The sequence below is a fragment of the Leptodactylus fuscus genome, chromosome 4 (assembly GCF_031893055.1).
Source record: "Leptodactylus fuscus isolate aLepFus1 chromosome 4, aLepFus1.hap2, whole genome shotgun sequence".
Taxonomy (NCBI): domain Eukaryota; kingdom Metazoa; phylum Chordata; class Amphibia; order Anura; family Leptodactylidae; genus Leptodactylus; species Leptodactylus fuscus.
The window spans coordinates 53,666,374-53,694,011 of NC_134268.1; the positions used below are offsets into that span (position 1 = coordinate 53,666,374).

General features: G+C 42.1%; 1 protein-coding gene across 1 annotated transcript; it reads left to right on the forward strand.

The window, feature by feature from the left end:
- Positions 1–10,225: 10,225 nt before the first annotated feature.
- On the forward strand, positions 10,226–27,407 carry GGH (gamma-glutamyl hydrolase). The gene is made up of 9 exons (XM_075270451.1): positions 10,226–10,582; positions 17,271–17,385; positions 19,542–19,592; positions 20,067–20,151; positions 22,174–22,312; positions 24,381–24,487; positions 24,856–24,946; positions 25,875–26,012; positions 26,980–27,407. Exons 1-9 carry the CDS (start codon positions 10,309–10,311, stop codon positions 27,096–27,098), a joined length of 1,119 nt encoding a protein of 372 aa, XP_075126552.1. The 5' UTR covers positions 10,226–10,308; the 3' UTR covers positions 27,099–27,407.
- Positions 27,408–27,638: the final 231 nt, after the last annotated feature.

The window sequence follows — 27,638 nt, forward strand, 5'->3', positions numbered from 1 at the left end:
TCATAGGAAGATGCAGAGTTTTCATTAAGGCTAAGACCCCAGGTAGCGAAACCCAGCAAAAAAATGTTGCAGAAAAATCCACGGTGGACTTTCTGCCCCCTCTATGGTAAATGCCAGTTTTTCGGCAGGTATAATTGACATACTGTGATTTTTGAAATCACAGCTTTTCTGCTGCAGATTTTTTTCTGCAATGTGTGGATGGGATTAGCCAGAATCCCATTCACTTAGCAGGTACAGTGAATTTTTTTGCAGAATTTTTTGTAACATGGGGCTTAAGCATAAAGGGATTTTCCCATGAAAATAACCTTATTTAATTCTGTAGACAATTAAAAGTGAAACATTTTTGCAAATATAAATAATTGAAAAATTTGGAGAGTTTTAAGTGATGACAGTCTTGATCAATTGCTTATGGATACTACCATGAATACCCAGCAATGATTTGTTTATTGTGACTGGGTTATCTTTTTGTGCATATAGTAGTTCTTGCTTGTTTCTGGGTATGTAATAAGGAAATCATGAAATTCCAAACAATACAAAGTTTCTTTATTCAAGGGTGTATCCATTGACAGTTAATAAAAGCAAAGACTGTCACTGCTAATAGTTAGGAACAATCTTCAAAAACTCTGAAAATGTATTAATCATTAAAAATGTTCAACCTCTTACTATTTAGCAGCGTACTATTACAGTAAGATTGCCCCCCTTTCAACCCCTTAGATCCAGTATTGAAATTGCAGAATTTAACGTGTTGCCACAAATGAATGTGTTTTGGTCACCTCACCTCCCCCAAAAATAGCAATAAAAAGTTGTACATGCCAAAAATTGGGACCAATAAAAAGTACAACTTGCCCCACAAAAAAAATCCCCCACATAAAACGCATCCTAAAATGGGACCAACTGAAAGTCCAACGCATCATGCAAAGAATAAGCCCTCACATGGCTATGCTGACAAAAAAATTAAAAAAAAGTTATAAATTTTGGAAAGCGGAGATGGAAACTATGAAAAAAGTCGGCAAGCATTAGCGTATAAATTACCATGGGTTAACTTTTAATTGTTTACAAATTTAACTATGGTTATGGTAGTGGGAATATCCGTTTAAGGACATGGCCTATTTTGGTCTTTGTTTGTATGATATAACATACTAATTTTCTATTAGAGAATTGTTTATGGACTTCTGTCCATATGGCCTAAGCTGGTGATCACCATCTGCCTATGTGCCATGGCGGACTACGATTCAATACATCTGTAGGCTTTGAATTTGCACATGATAATATAGAACTATGTAAGATAGGAATTGCGCGTTGCACTAATGTGATCGCTGAGATTTCAAAGGATCGGGAGATCTGCAGCTGTAACAAATTTACGTGGTTTCCATATACCTTGTGGACGTTTGTTTGTGATGCTGCCCTGATCCACCATACAAACAACACCCCATGTTTCTGCATTATGGGGTATTTCCATCTTGGACTTGAACGTCCTACAGGGACCCTAACCTATCTGAGGAATGGGAGTCCACCTTTACACTTACTGTTACATTACATGGAGGCCATGGCCTTATAGTGGCCTTAAAGAGGACCTTTCATCAAATTGGGCACATGCAGTTCTATATACTGCTGGAAAGCTGACAGTGCGCTGAATTCAGCGCACTGTCGGCTTTCCCGATCCGTGCCCGGTGTAAAGCGCTATCGGTCCCGGGACTGTAGCGCTTTAGTGTCAGAAGGGCGTTTCTGACAGTTAGCCAGGAACGTCCTTCTGCCTCACGGCGCCTATCGCGCTGTGCTGTGGAGCGGGGAGGAACGCCCCCTCCCTCTGCTCACACAGCTCGTCCATAGACGAGTATTATCAGGAGGGGAGGGGGCGTTCCTCCCTGCTCCATAGTACAGCGCGATAGGCGCCGCGAGGCAGAAGGACACTCCTGACAGACTGTCACCAACGCCCTTCTGACACTAAAGCGCTACGGTCCCGGGACCAATAGCGCTTTACACCGGGCACGGATCGGGAAAGCCGACAATGCGCTGAATTCAGCGCACTGTCAGCTTTCCAGCAGTATATAGAACTGCATGTGCCCGATTTGATGAAAGGTCCTCTTTAAGAAGGAGGTTGAGGATCCTCCTTCTTGAGATAAGTAGATAAGTGCAGGTGCTTATGTGCAGGTGCTTATGGTGACTCCTGTTCTTGAGATAGAAATACCTCTTTAACAAAGCACACAGTATTTCAGTTTACAATGGTTTCAGACACAAAAGCTATACTATAAAAGCTATACCGTTCTACGGACACAAAACAAGGTGCACAGTATTCACTGATAGGACAAGTAAATCTATGCATAGAAAAATATCATTCCTAATAATGGCAGAGCACAATGGAGCTCAGCGGTACCCAACCAGTAGCTTGGGGGTCAAATGTGGTTCATACCCAACATCTGTGTGGCTTGTGATAGGAGCCGCCAGTTATCCCCATATAGATTATTTCCAATACAACACTCAGCCTGACAATATTGAAGACATTTCTAATTTGGATATTATAATACCAATATACAGATATATTCTCCATGGTTAATTTTCATTGAATGTGGCTTCCCCAAGGTACATAAGGTTGGGGCCCTCCGCTGTAAGGTTTACTCATAGACGCAAGCTAGCATATAAATCTTATAGCAGATCGCAAATTTGCTGTTTGTTTGTACCTCTATTTGTACCTTTGTGCCTTTATTTTTTATGCTAAATACTGTATTTTATATAATTGAAAAATTAAGGTTTTAATGCTGTGATAATAATAAAAAATTTCTGGGAAAAATAGATGTTAGACTCTGGTCACATTTCCATTGAGCGCTTGGAGAGTGCAGAGTGTGGCTTCATTTAGAAATGGAAGCAAATGTGAACAAAGCCTAACACTGTAGAAAAGAAATACTGATGACCTTGTTGTAAGGGGTAAAATTGTCTGTCGTTGCTATATTTTATTATATGTTTCGTAAATAAAACATAAAGCAACTTTGCAAATAATCATAAAAAGAAATGTCATCTCCTCTTTGTGCGTACAGTTCCTCTATAGATCTGTGAGTTTCCATGGTTAAAGACTACAAACAAAGCTTGTGTAGTCACATAACATTGCGACACATAGGACATTATGACATCTCAAAGCATTATGACCTCAGAGAACCCTATGACATCAGAACACGACATCACAAAACTTTATCACATCATACAGCATTATTACAACACAGGGCTTTGTGACATCATAGAATGTTAAAAAATCACTAGACATTCTAAAATAATCTAGAATTATTACATCGCAGAATGTTATGACATCATAATTAGATACATTTTGAAAGTCCTGTATTGGTTTAACCACTTCAGTACCGGGCCAATTTGTGGTCCAGGACCAGTCACATTTTAGGTTTATTTTGTATGTGTAGTTTAGAGGGCTGTAACATTTTCCCCATACGTCTCATTCAACTAATTTTTGTGTCTTTATTCGGGGACACATTGGGCCTTATTTTTCCGTTGTTTTTATTTTTGAATGTGTTTTAATTTTTTTTATATCCAGGAAAATATGAACAAAATAGGAGGGAAACTGTCTGGTTTTCACTTTTTTTTTTTAAATTCAATAACACAAAGTGCCACTGTAAAACTTTATAAAATAGTTTTTCCTCTCCATTATGGTGATTTTTATTTTGTATGGTGTCGTTGGGGGTGGGGCTATAACCTTCAATAACGGTGTTTATTGGCGTATTATTTTTATTTACATATTTTAAAAACTTTTTTATTAAATTTTTTCATTTTTTTTCAGATTGTGTCCCCATAAGGTCATCAGAGACCTTTAGGGACATCTGATCACTTCTTTCTGTGTTAGGGAGACTGATTTCCCCTGCACCTGAGGCTGGTACATTTAGCCCCAGTTGCAGGAGGAATACAGCTTCCTGCACATTAGTATACACAGCTTGCAGAGCTGATCTGGGTCCTGTAAGACCCAGCAGCTCTTGTAAGACACTGAGCCTGGCGGATCACGTGACAGCTGGGTCAGAGGGCGGCCCCATCATGGCGACGTTCATTGGACGTACTGATTCCTCCTGTCAGAACAAAGCAGCCACCTTCTGGACGTTTATAGTCTATGGGCAGTCCGGAAGTGGTTAAATTGCGCCAGTATTCAGTTATCCTATAAATTTTGCCAAAATACTGATGTAGATAAATGAAACCCCATTTTTCAATTGTTTGAGGCTAAGGCCCCACATAGCGAAACACTGATCTTGGAACAATGAAAATACACAGTGGCCATGGCCATGGAAATGAAAGAGGTAGTGTGATATCCGTGAAAAACTCAGCTAACACACAGAAGATAGAAGTTCTGTAAATGAGGCCTAAAATGTAGCATTTTTATCAGTGTGTTTCCACAGTTTTTGGCCTTAATATAAAACTATTTTTGTGTCTCATCCCACAAGAAGGTGGGGCTTAGCAATAAAGGGGTGGTGTTCAAATTAAAAAGGCGGGACTTAACAAGTGACAGTGTGTATCAAATATGTGCTAAACTTCTGATGTGGTTTTTTTGTGCAATTTAAGCCAACAAATAGGTGGCATAAAGTTAGGCTAGACAATCTGATGTACCAAATTTATTATCCAATGCATATTATCAAACTGTCTCGTTTTAATATTAAATATAATTAGTACACATGCCCTATTCTTGCATCAAAACACACAACTGTTTCCCACTGAGACAGACATAACCAAAATCTGGCCCGTGGACCAAATACTGCCCATGTTCAAATTTCTCATCAGTCTTCCCTGCTCTCACCTCCTCCTGTTCACACATAGCCCACAGTGCTCAGTGAACTTACAGAATGCACCGTGGAGGCTAATTAGTATATCCGTAAAAGCAGGCTGATTCAAAAATGGCTGGGACGATTAACAAACAAAAGGTATGTCTGGAATAGCCTTTCTAAAGGCTATGCAAATATATGCTTGGTTTAAAATCACTAGAGCCAATGATAGAATCCCTTTAAAACTGGATTGGCAGAACCTGGGAGAAGTGGCACTGCCAACCCGGTTCTGCTTCTGGTAGAGCTTGTAGGCCACAGGCTAACATGACGTCACAACAGTGCACCCCAAGCAGGGAGAAAGAGTGGGACCTAATACTGCTACTGGCGTGACCAATAAAGGAGCCTCTATATGTCCCATATATGCTGTTTACATTCAGCACAGTATCTGCTTTATTTTCAGGTCAATGATCTCAGAGTGACGTTTTATTTTTACACGCACTACCCATCCCTGTGAGCATTTCAGACAGCACATGAAACATCACATCATCATGTGACCTTGGATGTGAGAGTGATTTATTACCTGTGATTTCTCAGGGGAAAGTGGAGAAGGGAGGAGCACACAGAGAAAGAGAGCAAACAGATGATTCATGGGAAATATAGTTTGTTCACTGATTCACTGAATGTAGATAATGTGGCAAATCAAATAAAACCAAGAAAAGGTTAAACAAGGGAACAGTGAGTATTTAGTATCTACATATAATTTTTGGAAGTTGGATAACCCATTTAGGATAAGACCCTAAATTTCGTAAACCCAGCTTTTTTTGCTGCAGATTTTGTTGTGGTTTTTTTTTTAGCCAAAGCCAAGAATGGCTACAGAAGGAATGGGAAATATTTAGGAAGTTCTTATACTGCTACCTTCTGCTCAATCCACTCCTGCAATCTGCAACAAAAAAAAGTTGTTTCTTCAATGTGGAGCCTCAGCCTTACAGAAACCAGGAATGTATTCAGGAAGTACAGGTGATTTTATACAAAAACTAATAACATTGTCATCCAGATAAATATATCCCTATCCGATTCAATTCAATGGGAGCTTCAGAAATAGCTGAAGTACAGCTCCAGCATGCTCATTGAAATAAATGGATAAGGCATAAATTTGGGGTTCACTGCTACATTATAAATGGGAGTAACACAACCTTGTAGGGTCTCACTGGGTGGTCCCCCGATGAGCAATTTATCCTCTATCCTTTTTCTTTGTTATAGCCCTTTTAAAGAGGACCTTTCATGGATTTGGGCAGAGGCAGTTCTATATACTGCTGGAAAGCCGACAGTGCGCTGAACTCAGCGCACTGTCGACTTTCCCGATCTGTTTCCCGGGTAAAGAGCTATCGGTGCCGTTACAATAGCTCTTTACAGTCAGAAGGGCATTTCTGACAGTCTGTCAGGAACGTCCTTCTGCACAGCAGCGCCTATCGCACTGTACAGCACTATAGGCGCTGCTGTGCAGAAGGACGTTCCTGACAGACTGTCAGAAATGCCCTTCTGACTGTAAACAGCTATTGTAACGGCAACGATAGCTCTTTACCCGGGGCACAGATCGGGAAAGCTGAATTCAGCGCACTGTCGGCTTTCCAGCAGTATATAGAACTACCTGTGCCCAAATCCATGAAAGGTCCTCTTTAATGAACCAGTAATAAAGTAATATAGTTTTAAATGACATCAGCCCGTGACTTAAAGGGGGAGTTCACACGGAGTAACGTGCCGCGTGATGTGGCACGTATACGCCGTGTGAGATTTTGAGCGCTGTATACGCTTGCATTGATTTCAATGGGAGCCAGGATCGTATACGCGGCGCTATTTTGCGGCCGCAAAATAACGCGTCGTATACGATCCGAACTCCCTTTGAAACGAATGGGAGCCTTTTGAGCGCGTCATCTGCCGGCACGTGTATACGTGCCAGATTGCGCTCCATTTTCCTCTGTGTGAACTTACCCAAAGGCATTAAATCTTGTGATCCTACATGACTGCTGCTCCAGTTTCAATGCTACATCTCTTGCAGGAGACGTGTTTAAGTAAAAGTGACTTTTCCAGTTTAATAGTTTTGTCTGTGTACTCCCTGCGCCTTGATCGAGCCCAGGAACTAACCTATATACTGTATGTCAGCACCAGGTTAAAGGGGTTGAGCACCACAATGTCTCTTAGCACTTACATGACAGTCTGACATTAATACAATTAGAAAGTAAGATAAAATGAACTTTACCAGGGCCTTTCCACACTAAATGTCCACTTCATCCCTTAGAAAGAGTTAAAGGGGTATTCCCACCTCACATACTCATCAGTCTTTACTGCTGTAAAATCTTCTTTCTTCCTGGTTTCTTGTATCATTTGGTGGGCGGGGTTTCACATGCAATCTGCCGTTTAGCTCCACCCCCAAATGTACGTGTAGCTCCGCCCACCCATATTGGACTATGAAGTACAGGCAGCAGCAACTCCATTCTGTGTTACATACAGAGACTGCCTGTCTCTGCCATAATGAACACAACTGAATTAGCTAGCCTGATAACTGGGAGAACAGAAGAAATGAAAGCAGCTCCTCTCCCCTATCTGATAGCAGGAAGCCAGGTCACATGGTGTAGACACAGGAATAGTTAGATACACAGGCTCGCTCCCTGCACTTAGCTCCTCCTCCCTCCCCCCCTGAGAGCAGCAGATACATCACTTGACTTTTGAGCAGATAAGTCAGGGCTGTGTCAACAATGAATTGAATAAAGTAAGATAGTGGACAAACAAAGCAGTTTTGCTGAAGCAATGTATTTAGGAAAAGTCTTACATCCACATTAACAAGCAGTATAGATAGGATCCTTGTGATGGGACAACCCCTTTAAGTATTATGGTGTCTATCATACACCACTATCATACACATATCATTATGATAGACACCGTGATAGTACTTAAGGGTTAAATTAAAGGGAGTCTATCATTGGCCAGAACATTTTTTTAAATAAGCATATCTTTGCATAGCCTTTAGAAAGGCTATTCTAGGGATACCTTTCATTCATTGATTCTTGCCGCCATTTTTTAATTAACCTGGTTTTCTTGATATGCAAATTATTCTTTATGGAGCACCAGAGGCGTTATCCCTGTTTTAGGAGCACCACTGCGTCATCAGTCGTTTCCGTTTATTTGCTGAAACTGGACAACCCCTTTACGTTCCTCTTCCCCCTGCATGTCACACAGTTTCCCTCTAAAATTAACAGGAGGCAAAGACAAGTATGTTTTCATGCTGATTCCAGTATGGGAAATCCATAAAAGTCTGCATAAAACCCCCCCAAAATGATGTGATGAACACAGGGCTGTTTTAATACATTGTTGGGCCCAGTGCAAAGGTTTCATACCTGTTCTCTTCTGACTCTGCTCTGTCCTGGAACCGTCAGGGAGCAGCAGATGCGATGTAAGTAATGTCACTACATCACACCTATTGCTAACAAGCCACTGGGAACTGAAACAGAGGCCGAAGCATGGAGCAGTGGCTTCATCTCATCTACACCTGGAGGACGCAGATGAGTTGGAGTCAGGGCAGCCTCGGCCCACTACCCGGGACAGCACTCTAAATGCTGGGTTGTTCCTGTCCCAAACAGGCTCCTGCTACCTTCGGACCCATAACTGCTTTGTTTCCTGGAACCTGCACCCATGTTTGGAACCTGCACCCATGTCTGGAACCTGCACCCATGTCTTGAACCTGCACCCATGTCTGGAACCTGCACCTATGTCTGGAACCTGCACCTTTGTCTGGAACCTGCACCCATGTTTGGAACCTGCCCTTATGTCCGGAACCTGCACCCATATCTGAAACCTGCACCCATGTCTGGAACCTGCACCTATGTCTGGAACCTGTACCCATGTCTATTTGTTCTTTCTGCACAACATCGCAAACCTAACAATAAAATGGACCTTCCAGGACCTTAAACTGTAAGGTGATATTAGCAAAGTTCCTGGAACCTGCACCCATGTCTGGAACCTGCACCCATGTCTGGAACCTGCACCTATGTCTGGAACCTGCACCCATGTCTGGAACCTGCACCTATGTCTGGAACCTGCACCCATGTCTGGAACCTGCACCCATGTTTGGAACCTGCCCTTATGTCCGGAACCTGCACCCATATCTGAAACCTGCACCCATGTCTGGAACCTGCACCTATGTCTGGAACCTGTACCCATGTCTATTTGTTCTTTCTGCACAACATCGCAAACCTAACAATAAAATGGACCTTCCAGGACCTTAAACTGTAAGGTGATATTAGCAAAGTTCCTGGAACCTGCACCCATGTCTGGAACCTGCACCCATGTCTGGAACCTGCACCTATGTCTGGAACCTGCACCCATGTCTGGAACCTGAACCTATGTCTGGAACCTGCACCTATATCTGGAACCTGCATCTATGTCTGGAACCTGCACCCATGTCTGGAACCTGAACCCATGTCTGGAACCTGCACCCATGTCTGGAACCTGTACCTATGTCTATTTGTTCTTTCTGCACAACACTGCAGACCTAACAATAAAATGGACCTTCCAGGACCTTAAACTGTAAGGTGATATTAGCAAAGTTCCTGGGAGGTGCACCAAATGTTGCTCATAACACCGGGGGAAAAAAGGGCATGTTAGGGCGGGTTCACACCTGTGCCCGGTCTCCGCTTTGCAGGTTTCCGTCTTCTGCCTGAGAAACTGGAAAGGAGACGGAAACTGGCAGTCAGTTTTCAAACCCTTTAGTTTGAATGGGTTTGCAAAGTATCCGACCGTGAGCGTCTTCTGTCCGGCGAAGCCCCTTTTTATTTAATCGGACACAAAGTCGGACATGCAGGACTTTGTGTCTGGTTAAAAAAAAACAAAAAAACAATTTCGCCACGGAGACCAGAAGACGCTCACGGGCGGACAGTGACTGCCGGGTTTCTATCTCCTGTCCAGCTTCTCGGGCAGAAGATGGAAACCCACAAAGCGGAGACCGGGCACAGGTGTGAACTCGCCCTTATACTATATTGGAGTCAGTAAAGGGGGTGTTATACTGCGTGGGGGCCAGTAAAGGGGGTGTTATATTGTACAGAGGACTTTATACTACACAGGGAGCAATAAAGGGCATGTTGAGCTTGTGACATCTATTTTTCTTTCTATCTGTGTGAATAAGGCCTTACGGGGCCATCTGTGGCAGTAATATCAGGGACCTCCCATAACATATTCCCCTAAACTATACTAATAATAACATTTCCACCTAATATGGCAGAAACTCTCCACAAATAGTTCAGCTACTTGGAGGACTGGCATTATACAATGGTGGGAGACACAGTGACATGGTGGTGTAAGGAGAGGTGACTTATATCAATGTATGGCAGGATATGGGAGGGGGCTGCTTATGTGAGGGGTGGTATCAGGCAGAGGATGAGAGCCTGCAGCAGTGGGTGGGCTTATGTCATGGCGGTGGGTGGTTATAGTATCTGCGTGACCCTCACAAGGAGGAAGTGGCTGTCCCATCCTCCATGTCTCTTCCTCCTTCCTGACAGGGATACGAGCGCTGATGCAATGCGGGCTTTTTGGCTGTGACTTGGGGAGGAGGAGCAGGGGATGCCGCAGCCTGGTTGTTGTGTGCCAGCCTCCGTACAGCTGCTGCCCCCTCCCCTGTAGGCAGTGCCGGCCGCTGGTGAGGAAGGAGAGGTTCTTCAGGTGCACGGCGACCACCATGGGCACAGCTGCGGGGCTGCTGGCTGCTCTGCTGCTGCTAGTCTCCAGTAGGACATGGGGGTCCTCCCTACACAGCCCCCAGACCCCCAACAACAACAGGCCGGTCATAGGTGAGAGCTCAGTCCTGGTGGCTGCTGGGGGTTTGGGTCATGTCACAGGTGGATCCTGGCTTGTAGATAGATGTATACACACACGTACTATACTGTACTGTATATTATATGGTGTGTATGTATGTATATAGTGTGTATTATATAGTATGTGTATGTGAGTATATACGTATATAGTGTGTATTATATAGTGTATGTGAGTGAGTATATACATATATAGTGTGTGTTATATAGTGTATGTGAATGGTGTGTGTGTGTATATATATAATATATATATACTGTGTGTGTATATATAAAATATATATATTATAATGTGAGTATATGACTTACACATATATAGTGTGTGTGTATATATAGTTATATACTTTTATTTATTTTTAAATACCTTTGTACCAATATTTATTTTTTCCGTTACGGTTTTATTAGTAGTAAGGCCCAGTTCACATCTGCATTCTGGGAGTCCAAATGGAATACCTAAAGCGTTAATAAGCGGTTAGCTAAGAAACCACATGGACCCCATAGACTATAATGGGGTCCATGTGGTTTCTGCTCGGTGTCTGCAGAATCATGCGGAGAGCAGTACTGCACGCATCACTTTTCTCTCCGCATGTTTACCCATAAATAACTTGATAATCCTCAGTTCAGCTGAATTATAGATGGGATGGAAAATGTGGACTGTTCTTACTGCTCTGAACAGTGGTGTAAACCCTGCACTAGGGTACTTGTGTAAAGGAAAGGATCAGTCTCCTGTTGTGCTGTACACAAATCTGACCAGCAACAGGCAAGGAACTTGGTAGCTTGCAACCCAAATCTGATGGTCACAGTAATGTTCTGTCTATTACACTGGTTATAAACAACTAGAACACTTGTGTTACACAACACAAGATTTGTTTGTGTATGTCAAGTAGCAAATTATCTGGCCCCGGGAGTGAGAGGGTTCATGGAGAAGTTCTTCTAGAACAGGGGTCAGCAAGATTTTTAGTCAAAATCAAAGATGAAGTACTCATTGTGCCATGTAATAATTTTATGGGTTTCGCCCTCCTACATTGGTGATTACCAACAGGGGGCCTCGACATTCTAGAGGATTGAGAAGGATGACCCTATGCTTTTGTTATCTGCGTCCTTAGGAGGTTTTTTGGTAAAAAATTATTTGTAGGGGTGCCCCAAGGAATCCTTTTTTTTTTTTTCAGGAGGACCCTGAGTCTTAATAAGGTTGTCCCCCATGTTCCCATCACCCTCGATTAGAGAGGGATTGCCACCTGCGGCGAGAGAGTCCTGTGCCAGGTAGATGTGCCTTGGCTGCCGACTCCAGCGCCAGTGCCTGAGGTTGCTGACCTCTGTTCTAGAAGTTCCAGCTCTACCAGAGAAAAACAAGCTTGACTCATAAAGGAGAAAACAAGTGAAACCGGTCTTGGAAGAAATTCATATTTCAGGATTCATCTTCATGACAAAGGCTGCTCGTAATTCTTAGAATTTCATCAGCCACAATGGCCAATTTTAGCCGTTTTGGGTGACAGTCAAAAGAAAAGAAAAATCACAAACAACCGTGGACGATGACTGCTCGTAGCCTTTTGTCTTAAAAAAAACAAACAGATCAGCCATGTTGGAAAATGTTGACCGACAGGCTGCCCAAAATAAGTGTATTTTTCACGCTTTGGTGTATTTGCACAGTCATCCGTCAATTTGCACTTTCTTACTAGATTTTTTTTTTATTACTTGATCAGGCAGTATACTTGTTGTTGGTGGGATCAATCATATGCATTATAGCTGTCTAAAATCTAATGGGTATGGCCAACTTTATAGTCATAGTAGCGGGTAAGTAGTTAAAGGGGTTGTCCAGTTTAGAACACTTCTTATGGTTTGGAAATTCTGTAGTAATACTGGTATCTCTAACCTGTTTAGGATCCATATTTCTTGCCCAGAATGAGGTGTAGTAACAAGGAGCACCTCTTACTTTTGGGTATAGCACAGGCAACCCATTGAAATTTATTTTGTTTGGGGAAATGGTAATAGTAATTGATCACTTAGGCCTCATTCACACAGATGTGGAAAAATGCCATGTAAGGCTAAGGCCCCACTTTGCAGAAATGCAGCTTTTTTTGTTGCAGATTTAGTTGCGTTTTTGTTTGTTTTTTTTTAAAGGGATTCCACCATTTAAATACTTTTTTTTTTTTTTTTTTTTCTAGTTGACAAGTCGGAATAGCCTTAAGAAAGGCTATTTGTCTCCTACCTTTATAAGTCATCTCCGGCCCGCCGTTTGGTGAAAAATCCAGTTTTTGTCGGTATGCAAATGAGTCCTCTCGCAGCACTGGGGGTGGGCCCCAGTGCTTAAACAGCACTGGGGCGTCCCCAATGCAGCGAGAGAATACTATTCTTCCGACTGGGGTCAGACTTGTGTGCCTGCGCAGTTGGCTCTGCCATCGGGACGCAGGCAAGAGCCGAGTGCACAGGCCAGCCAGCGGCCATTTTTTGGAGGCTGCTTACGGGCACATGCGCAGTATGCTCCTGTTCTCCATAGAAATAAATGAGCGTACTGCGCATGCTCGCGTCCCGATTAGAGCCGACTGCGCAGGCGCAAAAGTCTGACCCCGGCCAGAAGAAGAAGATGGAGGCGTCGTTGGAGAGAGTTCTCTCGCAGCACTGGAGGCACTCATTTGCATACCAACAAAAAACGGATTTTTCACCGAATGGCGGACCGGAGACGATAGCTTTTTTTTTTTTTTTTTTTTTTAAAGAATAGGTCATCAATATAAAGTCAGTGGAGGTCTACACCGAGCACCTCCACAGATCAGTTGTAATCCAGACAGGATAGTCACTCAACACCTAGTCTTTGAGAACCAAGTTAAAGAGGACCTTTCATCACTTGAAGAACATACGGCTTTATATACCACTAGAAAGCCGACAGTGCTGCCCTTTCTTCAGGCGGACTCTGCGGCTAATTCAGCCCCGGTGTCCGCCTCGCGGCAGCACTGCAGGCTAAGCCCGTTCATTTGAGCCTACTCCAGAGGGGGAAGCCGCTACAGTCATAGCAGGCGCCAATCCGCTCCCTGTGTGAACGGGGCCTTAGGAGTTCTGTCTAGTTTCTCTTCCTCTGTCATATAACCCTATATATCACAGAGCTCAGCTTCTTTCCAATAATCATATACACCTATATAAGACAGAGCTCAGCTTCTCTCCCTCTATCATATAACCCTATATATCACAGAGCTCAGCTTCTCTCCCTCTTTCATATAACCCTATATATCACAGAGCTCAGCTTCTCTCCCTCTATCATATAACCCTATATATCACAGAGCTCAGCTTCTCTCCTCTATCATATAACCCTATATATCACAGAGCTCAGCTTCTCTCCCTCTTTCATATAACCCTATATATCACAGAGCTCAGCTTCTCTCCCTCTATCATATAACCCTATATATCACAGAGTTCAGCTTCTCTCCTCTATCATATAACCCTATATATCACAGAGCTCAGCTTCTCTCCCTCTATCATATAAGCCTATATATCACAGAGCTCAGCTTCTCTCCTCTATTATATAATCCTATATATCACAGAGCTCAGCTTCTCTCCTCTATCATATAACTCTATATATCACAGAGCTCAGCTTCTCTCCTCTATCATACAACCCTATATATCACAGAGCTCAGCTTCTCTCCCTCTATCATATAAGCCTATATATCACAGAGCTCAGCTTCTCTCCTCTATCATATAACCCTATATATCACAGAGCTCAGCTTCTCTCCTCTATCATATAATCCTATATATCACAGAGCTCAGCTTCTCTCCTCTATCATATAACTCTATATATCACAGAGCTCAGCTTCTCTCCTCTATCATATAACCCTATATATCACAGAGCTCAGCTTCTCTCCTCTATCATATAACTCTATATATCACAGAGCTCAGCTTCTCTCCTCTATCATATAACCCTATATATCACAGAGCTCAGCTTCTCTCCCTCTATCATATAGGCCTATATATCACAGAGCTCAGCTTCTCTCCTCTATCATATACACCTATATGAGACAGAGCTCAGCTTCTCTCCCTCTATCATATAATCCTATATAAGACAGAGCTCAGCTTCTCTCCTCTATCATATAACCCTATATATCACAGAGCTCAGCTTCTCTCCTCTATCATATACACCTATATGAGACAGAGCTCAGCTTCTCTCCTCTATCATATAACCCTATATATCACAGAGCTCAGCTTCTCTCCTCTATTATATAATCCTATATATCACAGAGCTCAGCTTCTCTCCTCTATCATATAACTCTATATATCACAGAGCTCAGCTTCTCTCCATTGGTCATCTCCTGCTCTCAGATTGGCCGGCGTAAATCGCCTGACAGCTTGGCTATAAGCTTTATCAATATACATGCCGGGGTCTCACTAGGGATCCTTACTTTGCCTACTAATCCAAGATTCCCAGACTCTGCAGCATTCTAACCAGTACAATGTGAATGAATACCTATAAATCACTTGCTGTAATTGTATGTTGGCTCTGCAGAGACGTGTTTGTTTTTCCATGAATTATAGAGTTTGGCGTGCATAGCTGCAGATAGAGCGTTAGAACAAAGTAGCGAGAATTGTTAGACTAGTCATTATTCATCCGTGTAAATGGCTCAGCCCTGCGTGACGTACAACCTTATCCACTATCACCTTATACAAATAGCCTTAATGTTAAGGGGAAAGTCTTGCTAAGAAATGACCAAGTCTTTAAATCATTCTTTATGTAAAACAGAACTTTGAAAGAATTTTTGGTGATTTTTTAACCTTAAATGTTATCTTTATTTAAAAAGAAAAATCCTAAAAATGTTGCAATTCTGACTCTTGCCACTAAGCCTAAAGTAGTTTGTGATTTTTCTGTCTCCTGGAGGTGAACTATGGCTGCTGCAAATTCTCTTATAGAAAATAAGCAGTGTAAGCATATTATTTGGCTGAGTCAGAACTGCTGAATTTTTAGGAATTTTTTTAAAAAAACCTAGATAACAGACTTTAAAAAAAAAAAAAAAAAAAAACCTCTCCAAAAACTCAGTAAAAGTCTGTTTAACATAAAACTTGATTAAGAATTAGGTCATTTTGTGGAGACACATTCCCTTTATGCATAGTGCGAAGTGTATGTATTTAAAGGGATTCTATCATTAAAATGCTATTTTTTTTCTGCCTACCACATCGGAATAGCCTAAAGAAAGGCTTTTTCTTCTCCTACCTTTAGATGTCTTCCCCAGGCCGCCGTTCAGTAAAAAATCCTGGTTTTTGTATGTATGCAAATGAGCTCTCTTGCAGCACTGGGGGCGGGACCCAATGCTGCGAGAGAAATCTCCAGCGCCGCCTCCATCTTGGTCTGGAACGGCCTGTCTTCACGTCCTCTTCCGGCGCTGGGTTCAAACTTCTAGGCCTTGGGCAGAGCCGACTGCGCATGCCTTTCCGGCCACATGAAGATGGCCGCTTACACAGTATTGTAAGTGGCCATTTTCTCGCGCATGCGCAGTCAGGTGCCCGAGGCTTAGAAGTTTGAGTCTGCAACCCGTCTGCATCCTTATGACGTTTTTTCTTTTTGGAAACAGCCATGATCAGTTGGAAGCAGTGAAGCTCCTATAATTCAGTGAAAAAACAAATAAAAAAAGCAAATATAAACTATACATATAGTTAATGCCTGAGGCGTTTTTTTTTTTTTTTTTTTTGCCATTTGAAGCGTTTTTTGAGGCGTTTTTCAAGGAGTTTCCTCTTGGGATGTGATCATGAATTATATTTTAAAAAACCGCCTGGCATTTCCTGATCAGATTCCGCTTCAGGTTTCTGACCAAATAACGTGAGCAGGAAAAACCGTCTTGAATTAAAGCCGTGAGCCGGAAAACGCTCAGGCTTCATCTTGCTTCTTTTTTGCTGCTAGCGGAAAAAAACACTAGCGGAAAAGACTCAGAAGCGTTTTGTATACTTTGAATGGTGAGGCGTTTTTTGGTTCAGGGTTTGGAGGCGGATTTCTGCCAAAACCCTGACTGAAAAACTCAGTGTGAACTTAGCCTTCCATTTGAATGGAGCAGTGACTGAGCTTTCATGGTGCACTAGATTCATGGCTGGATATAGCAGAGCTCTGTACTCAGCTTCTCTCTGGCTGTCCCATAGCCTTTGAATAGTTTGTATTGCACACGTATACTCTCCATTCCTTTCAAATGTGGGGTACACATCCACCATTCTCATTATGAGTGGAGGTCCAGCAGAAACTCTGTCCGTGTAGGTTCTGGAATTCCAAGCCTGAACAGTCTGCTGGGAGCGGGACTCCGAGCAGTAGAGATATCCATGATACTAGGAGTCCCTGCATCCCAGCAACATACTGTCCCATACTATACTGACTACAGCACGTATGCCACTGGAAGGGAAGGGACTCCTAGTATCAGACATAACTATAATTCTAGGTTTCCTTCTCCTATTCTCCCTGCACACTGTTCAAAAAGGGAAAATCTGGCCAACACCCCTTTAAAGAAACGAGATAACTTTTATTCTATTTTAGTAATTCAGATGTTGCTGCAATCGGCAATTTTTGGTTATTATCTTTTATGGACTTGCATGGATAGTAATACAGGGAGAATATTGTTATGTGGCGGCCACCAGCAGTATGAATTGTCAGATGTATGATGGTACACTGATATTAGCAGCTTAATGCCCTAGTTCTCATTTATACTTGCAGGTATTCTGGCACAGGAGACGCACTTTGAAAACCTGCAAAATCTAGGCCGTTCCTATATTGCTGCCTCTTACGTGAAGACTGTCGAATCGGCTGGAGGAAGAGTAATCCCTATAAGGTAACCTGAAACTATTGAGAGGCAGAAAGCTCTCTGTTCTTTATGACATGTATAACTAAAGGATAATGGCAATGTAATACTGACGTAGCTTACAATGCATTAAAGGTCACTGCATCTTACAGTATAACTAGACTTGTCAAGATAATATACCAATAGGTCAGGAGGATCTAATCTCTACAGGTCTGACCTCTGGGACCCCTAGCGATCATGAGCTCACGGCTGACCTTTGTAAGCTGAATGGTAATGGCCATCACTTCATTTACGTCTATAGGACGGACTGAGAGATCCAAGTACAACATTCCCTTAGCCCTACCTCTGCTGTTGATTGTTGGTGGTATTAGGGTTAAGTTTGTTCATATAGAGGCAGCACAGAGGACTCCTATGTCCTCATATTTCAATAAAGGAGTAGTTTTCGTCTCAAGCCAAGGTCACACATTGCTTACTGGCGTCAGGCTAGCGCAAAGTGTCTTGTGCTGCGGGTTGTGAACAGGCGGCATGTCAATTATTGCTGGTTGTTCATCCACATTGCAGTGCAATGCAGTGGTTGAAAGTCGGGGCCAGCAGTCCAGAAATCACAGCCAAAAGTCACGAGAAACGTCTGTTTTCAGGTGTTTTTTGGTTTTGCCATGGGCGATCAGGTAAGAGCTTCAACCTCTTCAGTGTTTGCATTTGTCGGGGACACTACCAAGAGAGTGGACCTGACACATGTGGCCATAAACTTGTACATTTTTTACCATTGTTAATAAAATATAATGTGTCAATTGGTGCAGACTGAGTTATTTTTTTATAAACTCCAAATTTCGAGTGATTTTGCAAACTTTTAAAAAGTGTCAATTCATGAACCCAATGAAAGCAAATGAGCCACGTAAACTATGCCAATGTAAACTAGATTAAATCAAAATCTGCGCAACTTAAAGAAAACTTAAGGGAAACGAATAATAAATGTAATTCATATGAAAATAGAGCGTACCCAATGGGTTTGAGTCTGCAGTATTCATGAGCCTGTCCCTGCCCCTTGCCGTACCCTTCATTGACTGCTTGCTGGTGTATAGTCCTGTCCGTATTGGGGTTGTCTGTGAGAGGAACAGGAGATAGCAGGAGGGCTCGTTCACATCTGCGCCCAGGGTCTCTTTTATACAGGTTTCCTGCCCGAAACTGGGCAGGAAAAGGAAACCTACAGGCATTTTTCAAACCCATTCATGTGAATGGGTTTGAAAAGTGTCCAGCCGTGAGCGCCGGTGAGCATTTTATGCTCTCTGCGGCGAAACCAGATTTTTAAGTCGGACATGCAGGACATTGTGTCCGGTTTTAAAAAACACGGTATCGCCTCGGAGAGCATAAAACGCTCACGGTCTGACAGGTTTCCGTCTTCTGCCGGCAGAAGATGGAAACCTGAGTACGGAGACTGAACGCTGGTGTGAACCCATTGTCAGGCATGAATAGACTTTCTGAAGATGCACCTAACCTATCCTAGTGGTAACGCTGTGATATATCTGATCCATCTACAGACCCTTTTGTCTTAATATTACACCACCTATCGATTGCTTTACATTGCCCCAAAATTTCTAGAACAATTTTAATGTTTCTTTACCTCTTAATCTCAATTCCGAAACAGATGGCATGGCATACAGACTGTTGTGTGGAGCACGATATGGGCAGTACATCATAGACCCAGACATGAGTAATCTCCTGGTCCTGTCGTGTAAAACAACTGTCCTCTGTATCTCTGGCAATAGTACAATGTACAGAGAAGTCTGCATTAGAGAAGCTGAAAAAGCAGTAGCTCAAACGTATTAAAAAAAAAATAAAATCTTTATTTGGATGCCTTCATTTTTGTATTGCGTACGATAAAGAGAAACTGCTTCTAGGTGAAAACTACAGATGTGTTCAGACTTACCTTAGCTCAAATTTTGGCTAAAGACTCCAATTTCTCATGAAATCATTAGTGTACGATATCTCGGTATGCTAGCAAACTCTGGACAGGCTGCAACTCACAACACAACCACTGGGTGGCCACATAGATACATATAAGATTGACATCTTGTTACATAGGATTGCAAGATCATGTTATGAAAAGCTGCTCATCTTGTGACAGACATAGCTGGACGTGTTATTCCATGACTTTTATATAATGACTATGCATTTTACCTTTCCAGGATTAATCTTTCTGACCAAGAATATGTGAAGATCTTCAATTCCATTAATGGGTATGTCTTAACCATGGAAGTTTGTGAAACGGCACAGAAAGCAGCATAAATAATCTGTACCAACTCTTAAATCGACCCAGCAATCTTGTTTGATAGGTTGGAGATTTAGATATAATATTATTAGGTTCTTTGTATTTTAAAGGATTTAACTCAACAACAACATTCGGCAACATCATACTGTATTCCTTATAGGGGTTATCCTCCCTTTCAATACTGCTGGCCTATTTTTGGAATAGGACATCCCCTTTAAATCATTGGGGGTCTGACACGCTCTGAATAGCTGTTTTTAGAGGCGATAGCGCTCAGGCAGACTCTGCGGATTCTTCAATGTGTGTGTCAGTCCGCAGTACAGTAGACTGCTCGTCTCGGCTCCTTTCTGACCCGGTACATTTGTAGCATACTGTATAATAAGTACTGATCTAAATATTAAATTTACTAATTTACCGTAATTTTTTTTTTTTTTCTATATTTCAGATTTCTTCTTCCTGGCGGTGGTGTTGACCTTCAACATTCTGAATATGCAAGAGTGGCCATGATATTCTATGACTTAGCTCTTACGGCAAGTCTGTTTTTATTTTATTTTTTATTGCCGATATAATTTTATTTGGTGTAGTTTCTCATTGATTAAATATTTCTGCCATGTCTCTATTACTTTTTGAAATAAATCACTGTCTGTATTGACAACCGGCCATTACCCATGCCAATGGGAAAGGAGAATGTGAGAACCTGCTATCCCCTGCTCACGTAAGAGAAATAAAACCCACCACAACAGTGACCTATAACTCAGGCTTGCAGATAAAATTGCCACTTTTTAATACCTACAATACAGCGATTCATAAATTCTCCCAATGATTGTATAAACTTCATTGATATTAATTGGAGAAAAGTATGTGGGTGTTCCAAAAAAACTCCCTTTTGTCAGATCAGATATTGGTTGAGGATCTTGAGTTTTTCTTACATTTGTATTAGAGATTCCATTTGGAACTTATGTTGCAAATTCTGGAAGAATAATGCCGTGTGTAAGGGCTGCGGTTGGGCCAGGTAAAATGTCCAGATTTACTGGCTTTGCTCAGGCTAGTACATCGGGCTGGCGCACGGTCTGTTTTTACCGTTTGAACTTCCTGAAAACTTCACGAGAAGTCCTGAAAAATCTTTAGACGTTCACAACACGGGAACTTTGTGATTTTTAGAATATGCACTGTAGTGTCCCTGTCCATAGGGAATTGGGATTTCATGTTCAGTGTGAAGTGTTCTGTGCGGCTGTATACGGTATAACACTATTGGACTTTGGAGCAGTAAATAACATGTTCCCTGAAAAGATGAATAAATATTTTCCCTGGAAAGATGACTCATGAGTCACAATCTGTCTGGATAAAGCTGTGCTTAGTGGATGCCATGAGAACACGTCTTATGTTAATACAAGTCCCCAGGCATAAAGCTTGGTAGAGGTGAAACAATGGTCCAGGACTATATATGTGGTTTATAAATGTCCAGTGAACGAAAATATTAATGCCATGGTACATTGTGGGTTAAATTGGACACATTTGCCCTCCTGACATGTCTTAGTAAATAAGTATATTCCATATAACTGTTCTGTACTTAGAGTTCTGTTCCTCTGTTATTCCTATTAGAAATTTATGAATAAATTGACAACTGTCCATTACTATTCACCATAATGTCACCGCATGTAGGGACACCACCGACTGATAACACCTAATTCTTAAATAATTCATAAATTTCTAAACAGAGGAATAGTACAGGTTAAAGATCTAAGCCCTATGAACAGGACCATAGTTGTTTTCCGTATATTGTCTCCAATTGTGGATAATATATGGACCTGTTCATTTCTATGGCCCCAGACACGTCCATAGCGCTTACTGATCAGATTATGGAGCAGGTCCTATTCTTGTCCATATTTGTAGTCGCAGATGCAAGTGTAGGGATCATACAAGTCTTCTGCAGATACAGGATTGCGGGTGACACATTGATACAATGTAGACGTATTTTTTACAGATGGTAAAAACCACTATGGTCGTATTCATCTAGCCGCAGGAAAAAAAAAAAAAATCGCTTCAGAATTGTAATTTATAACTTAGAATACAATTATTTCCTTAAACTGAGGTGTCCGAGAGCTGACCTGTTTTCCTTAAAGGGGTTATGCCATGAAAAATGGATAAAGGATAAATACCTGATTGGCGAGGGTCTGACTGCTGAGCCCCACATCGGTCCAAGAATAGGGGCTTATTTAAATGGGAGAGTTGAGCACAGCGGAGTGCTGTACTTTACCTAACTTTGGCGCTCCCATTGAAGTGAATGAGCGCCGTCACCCCACCGCAGTCATGCCTACATTCAGCCGGGCTGCGATCAAGCTAAATACACAGCAGGGGGAAAGGACTCCCCCATTCTAAAGATTGTGATAATCACCGCAGTCGGACCCCCACCGATCAGGTATTTATCCTCTAGCCTATAAGTATAAACCAAAAGGAATCCCGAGTAGTGCGGTGTGAATGGAGCCTCACTTTTATTCATTTATTTGTTAGCATTAACATTACTAGACATATTATTATTTTTCTTTTCTCAGGCTAATGACAATGGAGACTACTTTCCTATCTGGGGAACTTGTTTAGGATTTGAGCAACTGACTGTCCTGACAAGTGGAAAACTACTACTAACACTGACCAAAACCGAGGACATTTCACTGCCTCTAAACTTCACAGAAAGTAGGTATAGCATGTAGTATGAGCTGTGTATGTAAGGGCGGGTTCACAGCAGCGCCCGGTCTCCGTTTAGGCAATCCGGCAGGTTTCCGTCTTCTGCCCGAGAAACTGGACAGGAGATGGAAACCCAGCAGTCAGTTTTCAAACCCATTCACTTGAATTGGTTTGCAAAGTTTCCGCGGCAAGATCTTTTTTTTTTTTTTTTTTTTTTTTTAACCGGACATGCAGGACTTTGCAACCAGTTAAAAACTGTTTCGCCGTGGAGAGGCAGAAGACGCTTACAGGCAGACACTTTGCAAACCCATTCAAGTGAATGGGTTTGAAAACTGACTTCCGGGTTTCTGTCTCCTGTCTAGTTTCTCGGGCAGAAGATGGAAACCTGCAAAGCAGAGAGCGGGCGCAGGTGTGAAGCTGCCCTAAGGTGTGCATACAGACGCTTATAGGTGTTATGATGAGAAACAATGTGTACACCTGTTATGTAATATATCGCTCAGGGTCTTACCTATTGTATGAAATATCTGCAGAGGTAACTCTTCAGATTCGCATTTGGTCTTGAAACGAACGTGTCATACTAAAGATATAGTTGATGATCCAGGGAGTTATAGGCTCTCTCCCCCCCCCCCCCCCAACATCACACACAGAAGCTAATGGGACAAGGAGGATATGTTCTATGTATAGTAGTGCAAAGCGAGGCCTGGTAAACATTGTCTGGGAATTCCTATTCGGATCTAGACAAGGGCACAAAATTAATGTTTATGTTTTACGGGCCCCAAAACAGCCCTTTAGTGGAATATAGCATCAGAAAAGACCTATTGTTTGAGTTGAGGTTTTTTTTTTAGGTTAATTTATTTTTTTTCTTTCATTTTGGCGTTTGATGTTGGTTTTATTTTTCCATGTCATTCTCTATATTTAAAGACACCTGCAGTTTTCACTCTGTCCACTAAGGGCTCGTTCACATCTGCGCCCAGTCTCCATTCATGCAGGTTTCCGTTTCCTGCACAAAACTGAGCAGAAGACAGAAACCTGCAGGACTTTTTCAAACCCATTAATTTGAATGGGTTTGAAAGATGTCCGGTTGTGAGCGGCGGTGAATGTTTTATGCTCTCCGCCACGAAACCGTTTTTTTAAAAATCTGATACAGAGTTGGACATGCAGTACTCTGTGTCCAGTTTTTTAAAAAAACCTGTTTCGTGGCGGAGAGCATAAAACGCTCACCACTGCTCACGGCCGGACCCAGTCTGACAGCTTTTCGTCTTCTGCATGCAGAAGACGGAAAGCTTACAACGGACTCTGGTGCTAGTGTGAACCTAGCGTTAGCCTGATAATATGCAGATGCTACTCTGTTTACTTTACAGCAGTCATCTCATGTTTATCACAGTGATAGATAAGGCCACTAGGATCCAGCATTCACAATAGGAGATGGTCACAACTTATCCATTGCTCCTCCCCTACAATAACCTCTGATAAGTCAATTAAACTACCGCTGCCTATGGTCCACAGGACATATAAGTAAATGCTGGTAACAGCATTTCGGGCAAGATGGCAGCCCCCGTAATCATATACAGAAAATAAAAACGTATGAGGAAAAAAATTACTCTATCTGGATTTTTAATAGTAAAAAACAGTACTGAAAGTGATACTGTACATCCCCTTTAATTATAGTATGTTACGATTAAAGGGCTAATCTTATCACCTTTGGTATTGGCACTGATTTCTAGAATATGGGTTCCTCCATCCACTGCCCTGACTGGTGCCGTGGCCTGTATAAATGGTGAGGGGCTATACATGTGTATCTCGGACTACTAGATTTTTTTGAAGTTTGGAAAGTAGCCGATTATCTGCCATTTAACCCTTCCCTATCCACACCTATAGGCACAGACCTACTGTGCTTATAAGTACATCTGGTCCTGCCTCTGTGAGTTTGTTGAGCACAGTGAGTTTTCTCTTCTCCTCTGTCCTATACTACTTATAGGTACGGTTAGATAGAAGACCTAACAGGTCTGCATATAACACAATTAGATGACAAATCATAGGAAATTGCATTTATGTACTAAAAATACTTCTTTTCTAGATGCATTAAACAGCAAGTTATTCCAGGACATCCCAAAACCATTGTATAAAGCCCTCTCCAGCAAGCCTATAACTGCAAACTTCCACGACTGGAGCCTCTCTATGCAGGTATGTATTCAGGTAAAATGCTAATAATAATACGCTGCGGAAAACAACATGATGCATTTCCACATGCCCACTGAAGTGAGGAGCACTGACCTTAGCTCCATCATAGATTAGTCCAATGAGAACGGTGAATTTGTCTCCTTATAACTAGTAAAGGGTTACAGATGTGTAATGGGGGGGGGGGGGGGTCTTGTCCACTCTTACATAACACTAATGCAGATCTGATTATCTTGTGAATTTTTTGCTCTCCATTGAATAGCGCACATAAGTTTGGTTTCCTCAGGCAATACATTTTGCCCACGTGAAGCTTCTTATTCTTGTGTACTAAATGTATTTTCAGTTTTTTTCTTTGTGTGTGTTTTTTTTTTAAGAACTTTACTGCAAATGAGAAGCTAAGAAAATTCTATGATGTCCTTACCACCAACTCGGATGGTGTTCTCGAATTCATCTCAACATTTGAAGGTATTATCTGGTGACTTGGAAATTGAACAATTTGAGATTTGTGCGGACTAACATGGCCACCACATTACACTGTGATCTCTTCAGAGTATAATAGGTGAAGGCACAGGGAAGGTGAAAAAATCATTGCAGCGTCCATGCTCTCCTGCTGATGTCATATGCCTGGGGTCACTGCTGGGGCCTTTGGTTGGGCATTCACTTGGGCACGCACCATGATGTCACCTTCTGCTGGGGCTTCACTCTCTGCTCTAGATAATCACCCCTAACTGCTTCCCTGCATCACCCCCTCTTCCCCATTACTTCAGTGACATCTGCCACTTTGCCTGCAATTAGGGGCCCCTAAAGCTGCTTTTCAGCTAATTTGCATAAGCAGAATCTGGAGTTGCAATGCAGAATAACAAAGGAATCTTTGGAAAGTGTAGAAGCCTCCCTTCGACGTACTGTGATTAGTTTGATACCGATTTTTCCTACTGACAGACTCTTCAAAGTGATGGTTGTACCTATGGGGCATTTTCACATACGCAGGCCTGTCGTAAATATACAATAATAGGACTATTCTGGAGCTTCTTTTCTTAGAACTTGACATTGTCCCGCTCCTCTGTTATTACTACTAGAAATGTAAAAATACATTGACAACTGGGTGTTACCAGTAGAGAAGGTGCCACAATACCCTATGACACTGTCTAATCGCACACAACCCAGGAATAAGGAGGAATATCTGAGGGGTCACATAACACAGAAGATAACAGTAAGATGCTCCAGAATTGTTCTTCTAGGGGAATACAAGGCTTTACAAAACCAGACATGTCATGCATGCACAGAGCCTGTAGTATGGAGACTTTGATGTAAAAGATTCCTACTGGAAAGAAGAAACCTGTCCATGTGCCTAGTGATCCTATTAATGTATCTTCTGCCCTCTTGGATTTTGCAGCATACCATTACCCTATATATGGAGTCCAGTGGCATCCTGAAAAAAATCCATTTGAATGGAGAAAAACCTCAGATATATCACACACTGCAGAAGCCGTGCAAGTGGCTTTTTATATGGCAAGCTTCTTTGTTAATGAAGGTAAGAACATCCTTGCCATTCATAAGATGTGCACACTCTGCTGAACCGAGCATGTATCTGCATGGTGGAGTTTGGATGGATGGATGGCTGTGGAAGGTGCATAGGCACATCCAGGAGACTTCTACTTAAAGCGGTTGTTTGTATGACACTACCTGTCCAGCTTCCTCTCTTTGCCACACCTTTACCAAATGCTTAAGGTGTCTGCATTGTCACCAGGAAAGTGGATGCTCAGACACCAAAGCTATCTATCTCAGGCTGAGTTCAGACGGGGTTTTTTGGTCCAGAATTTGACGCAGTGGCCGCCTCAGATTCCGGACCAAAAAACGGGTAGCCGCGACTGGATGCCGGTGTATTGTAGCGGCATCCATTCACGGCACTCTTTTTCGGATTAGGACCAAATTAATGGGCCTAGTCGGGAGGGAGTGTTTTCAGGCGGACGTCCACAGCTGAATCCGCCTGAAGAAAGAGCATGTCGCTGCTTTTTTCCATGAGCGAGAACAAACCGTTTGCGGAAAAAAGAAATGACCAGCTCCCATTGATTTCAATGGGAAGCGGGTTTTTTGGTCCCCTCAGCCTCAGTGTCTCTGTCTCTATGTGGGGTGTAGATCCTAAAGTGTCTGAAGCATTTATGAAGTATCCTCTGGATATACATCTGATGCTAAATTGGCTCTCTAACCAGCTGGCAAAACAATAAACCCTTCCCCGGTTTCCCCTAGGTTCAAGGCCATAGGAGAAGGATTTTTAATAGTGTGATAGTCACGCATGCGCTCAAAGCCTATGGCCAAGTGGTGAGATCCCCACCACCATTTTAGCATTAATGCATATGCAGAGAAATACTCCTTTAAGCAATTGCTGAATCTTATAAGGCCTAGCAATATTTGCAAGGGGAAGTTATTTGGGTCATTTACTCGTCTATTCTAGATTTATCTCCATTTAACCCATTGTACCCTTTGTTCTGTCTCTGCAGCCAGGAGAAGTCAGCACCAGTTCTCTGATGAAGTAGAAGCACAATATCCGCTAATATACAATTATTGCCCGACATACACAGGCAATATTTCTGTCTTTGAGCAAATGTATTTTTTCTGAAGAAGTTTTAATGCTGTTCTCGGTGAGGTCAATCCATTGTGAGAATATATTTTTGCTATGCACAATGTATTGTTCGCAGCTAATGTGATGGCAAACAATGGTTTTCTTTCCGTCTGGTCACATTCACAGTTTTTTATGTGAGCAGATATTCATATATGTGTTACTGGAATTTCCACGTGATAGTAACACTGAATGTAAAGCTGTATTTAATCCATGCACTGCGGAGGGCGCTGTATTTTAATATTAAATTATTTCTTACGTTGTTCATTCCTGGAATCTGCATACAATAAATGTTGACTGGACAATTCAGGCTGATGCTGTGTTCCTAGTCTTCTGTGCTTTATGTATCGCTTCTTATTGGGATATTTCTAAAATCAGATAATGGCCTCGATCCATAACCTATATACACTCTTTGACAAAAAAACACACACCAAGAAGGAGTTGTTGGAATCAAATGAAACTTTCTATGTGTGAATGTAATGATAGATGTACCGTGATGATCTTCCTATAGCCTGGATACTAGACGACACATGGATTTCC

Bases quoted from the DNA above. Each gene is read 5' to 3' on its own strand.
- GGH (XM_075270451.1), top strand. From the start codon at position 10,309: ATGCAATGCGGGCTTTTTGGCTGTGACTTGGGGAGGAGGAGCAGGGGA. The intron at 24,488-24,855 runs GTATGTATTCAG...TTTTTTTTTAAG, and splicing joins ACTGGAGCCTCTCTATGCAG to AACTTTACTGCAAATGAGAA. The intron at 26,013-26,979 runs GTAAGAACATCC...CTGTCTCTGCAG, and splicing joins AAGCTTCTTTGTTAATGAAG to CCAGGAGAAGTCAGCACCAG.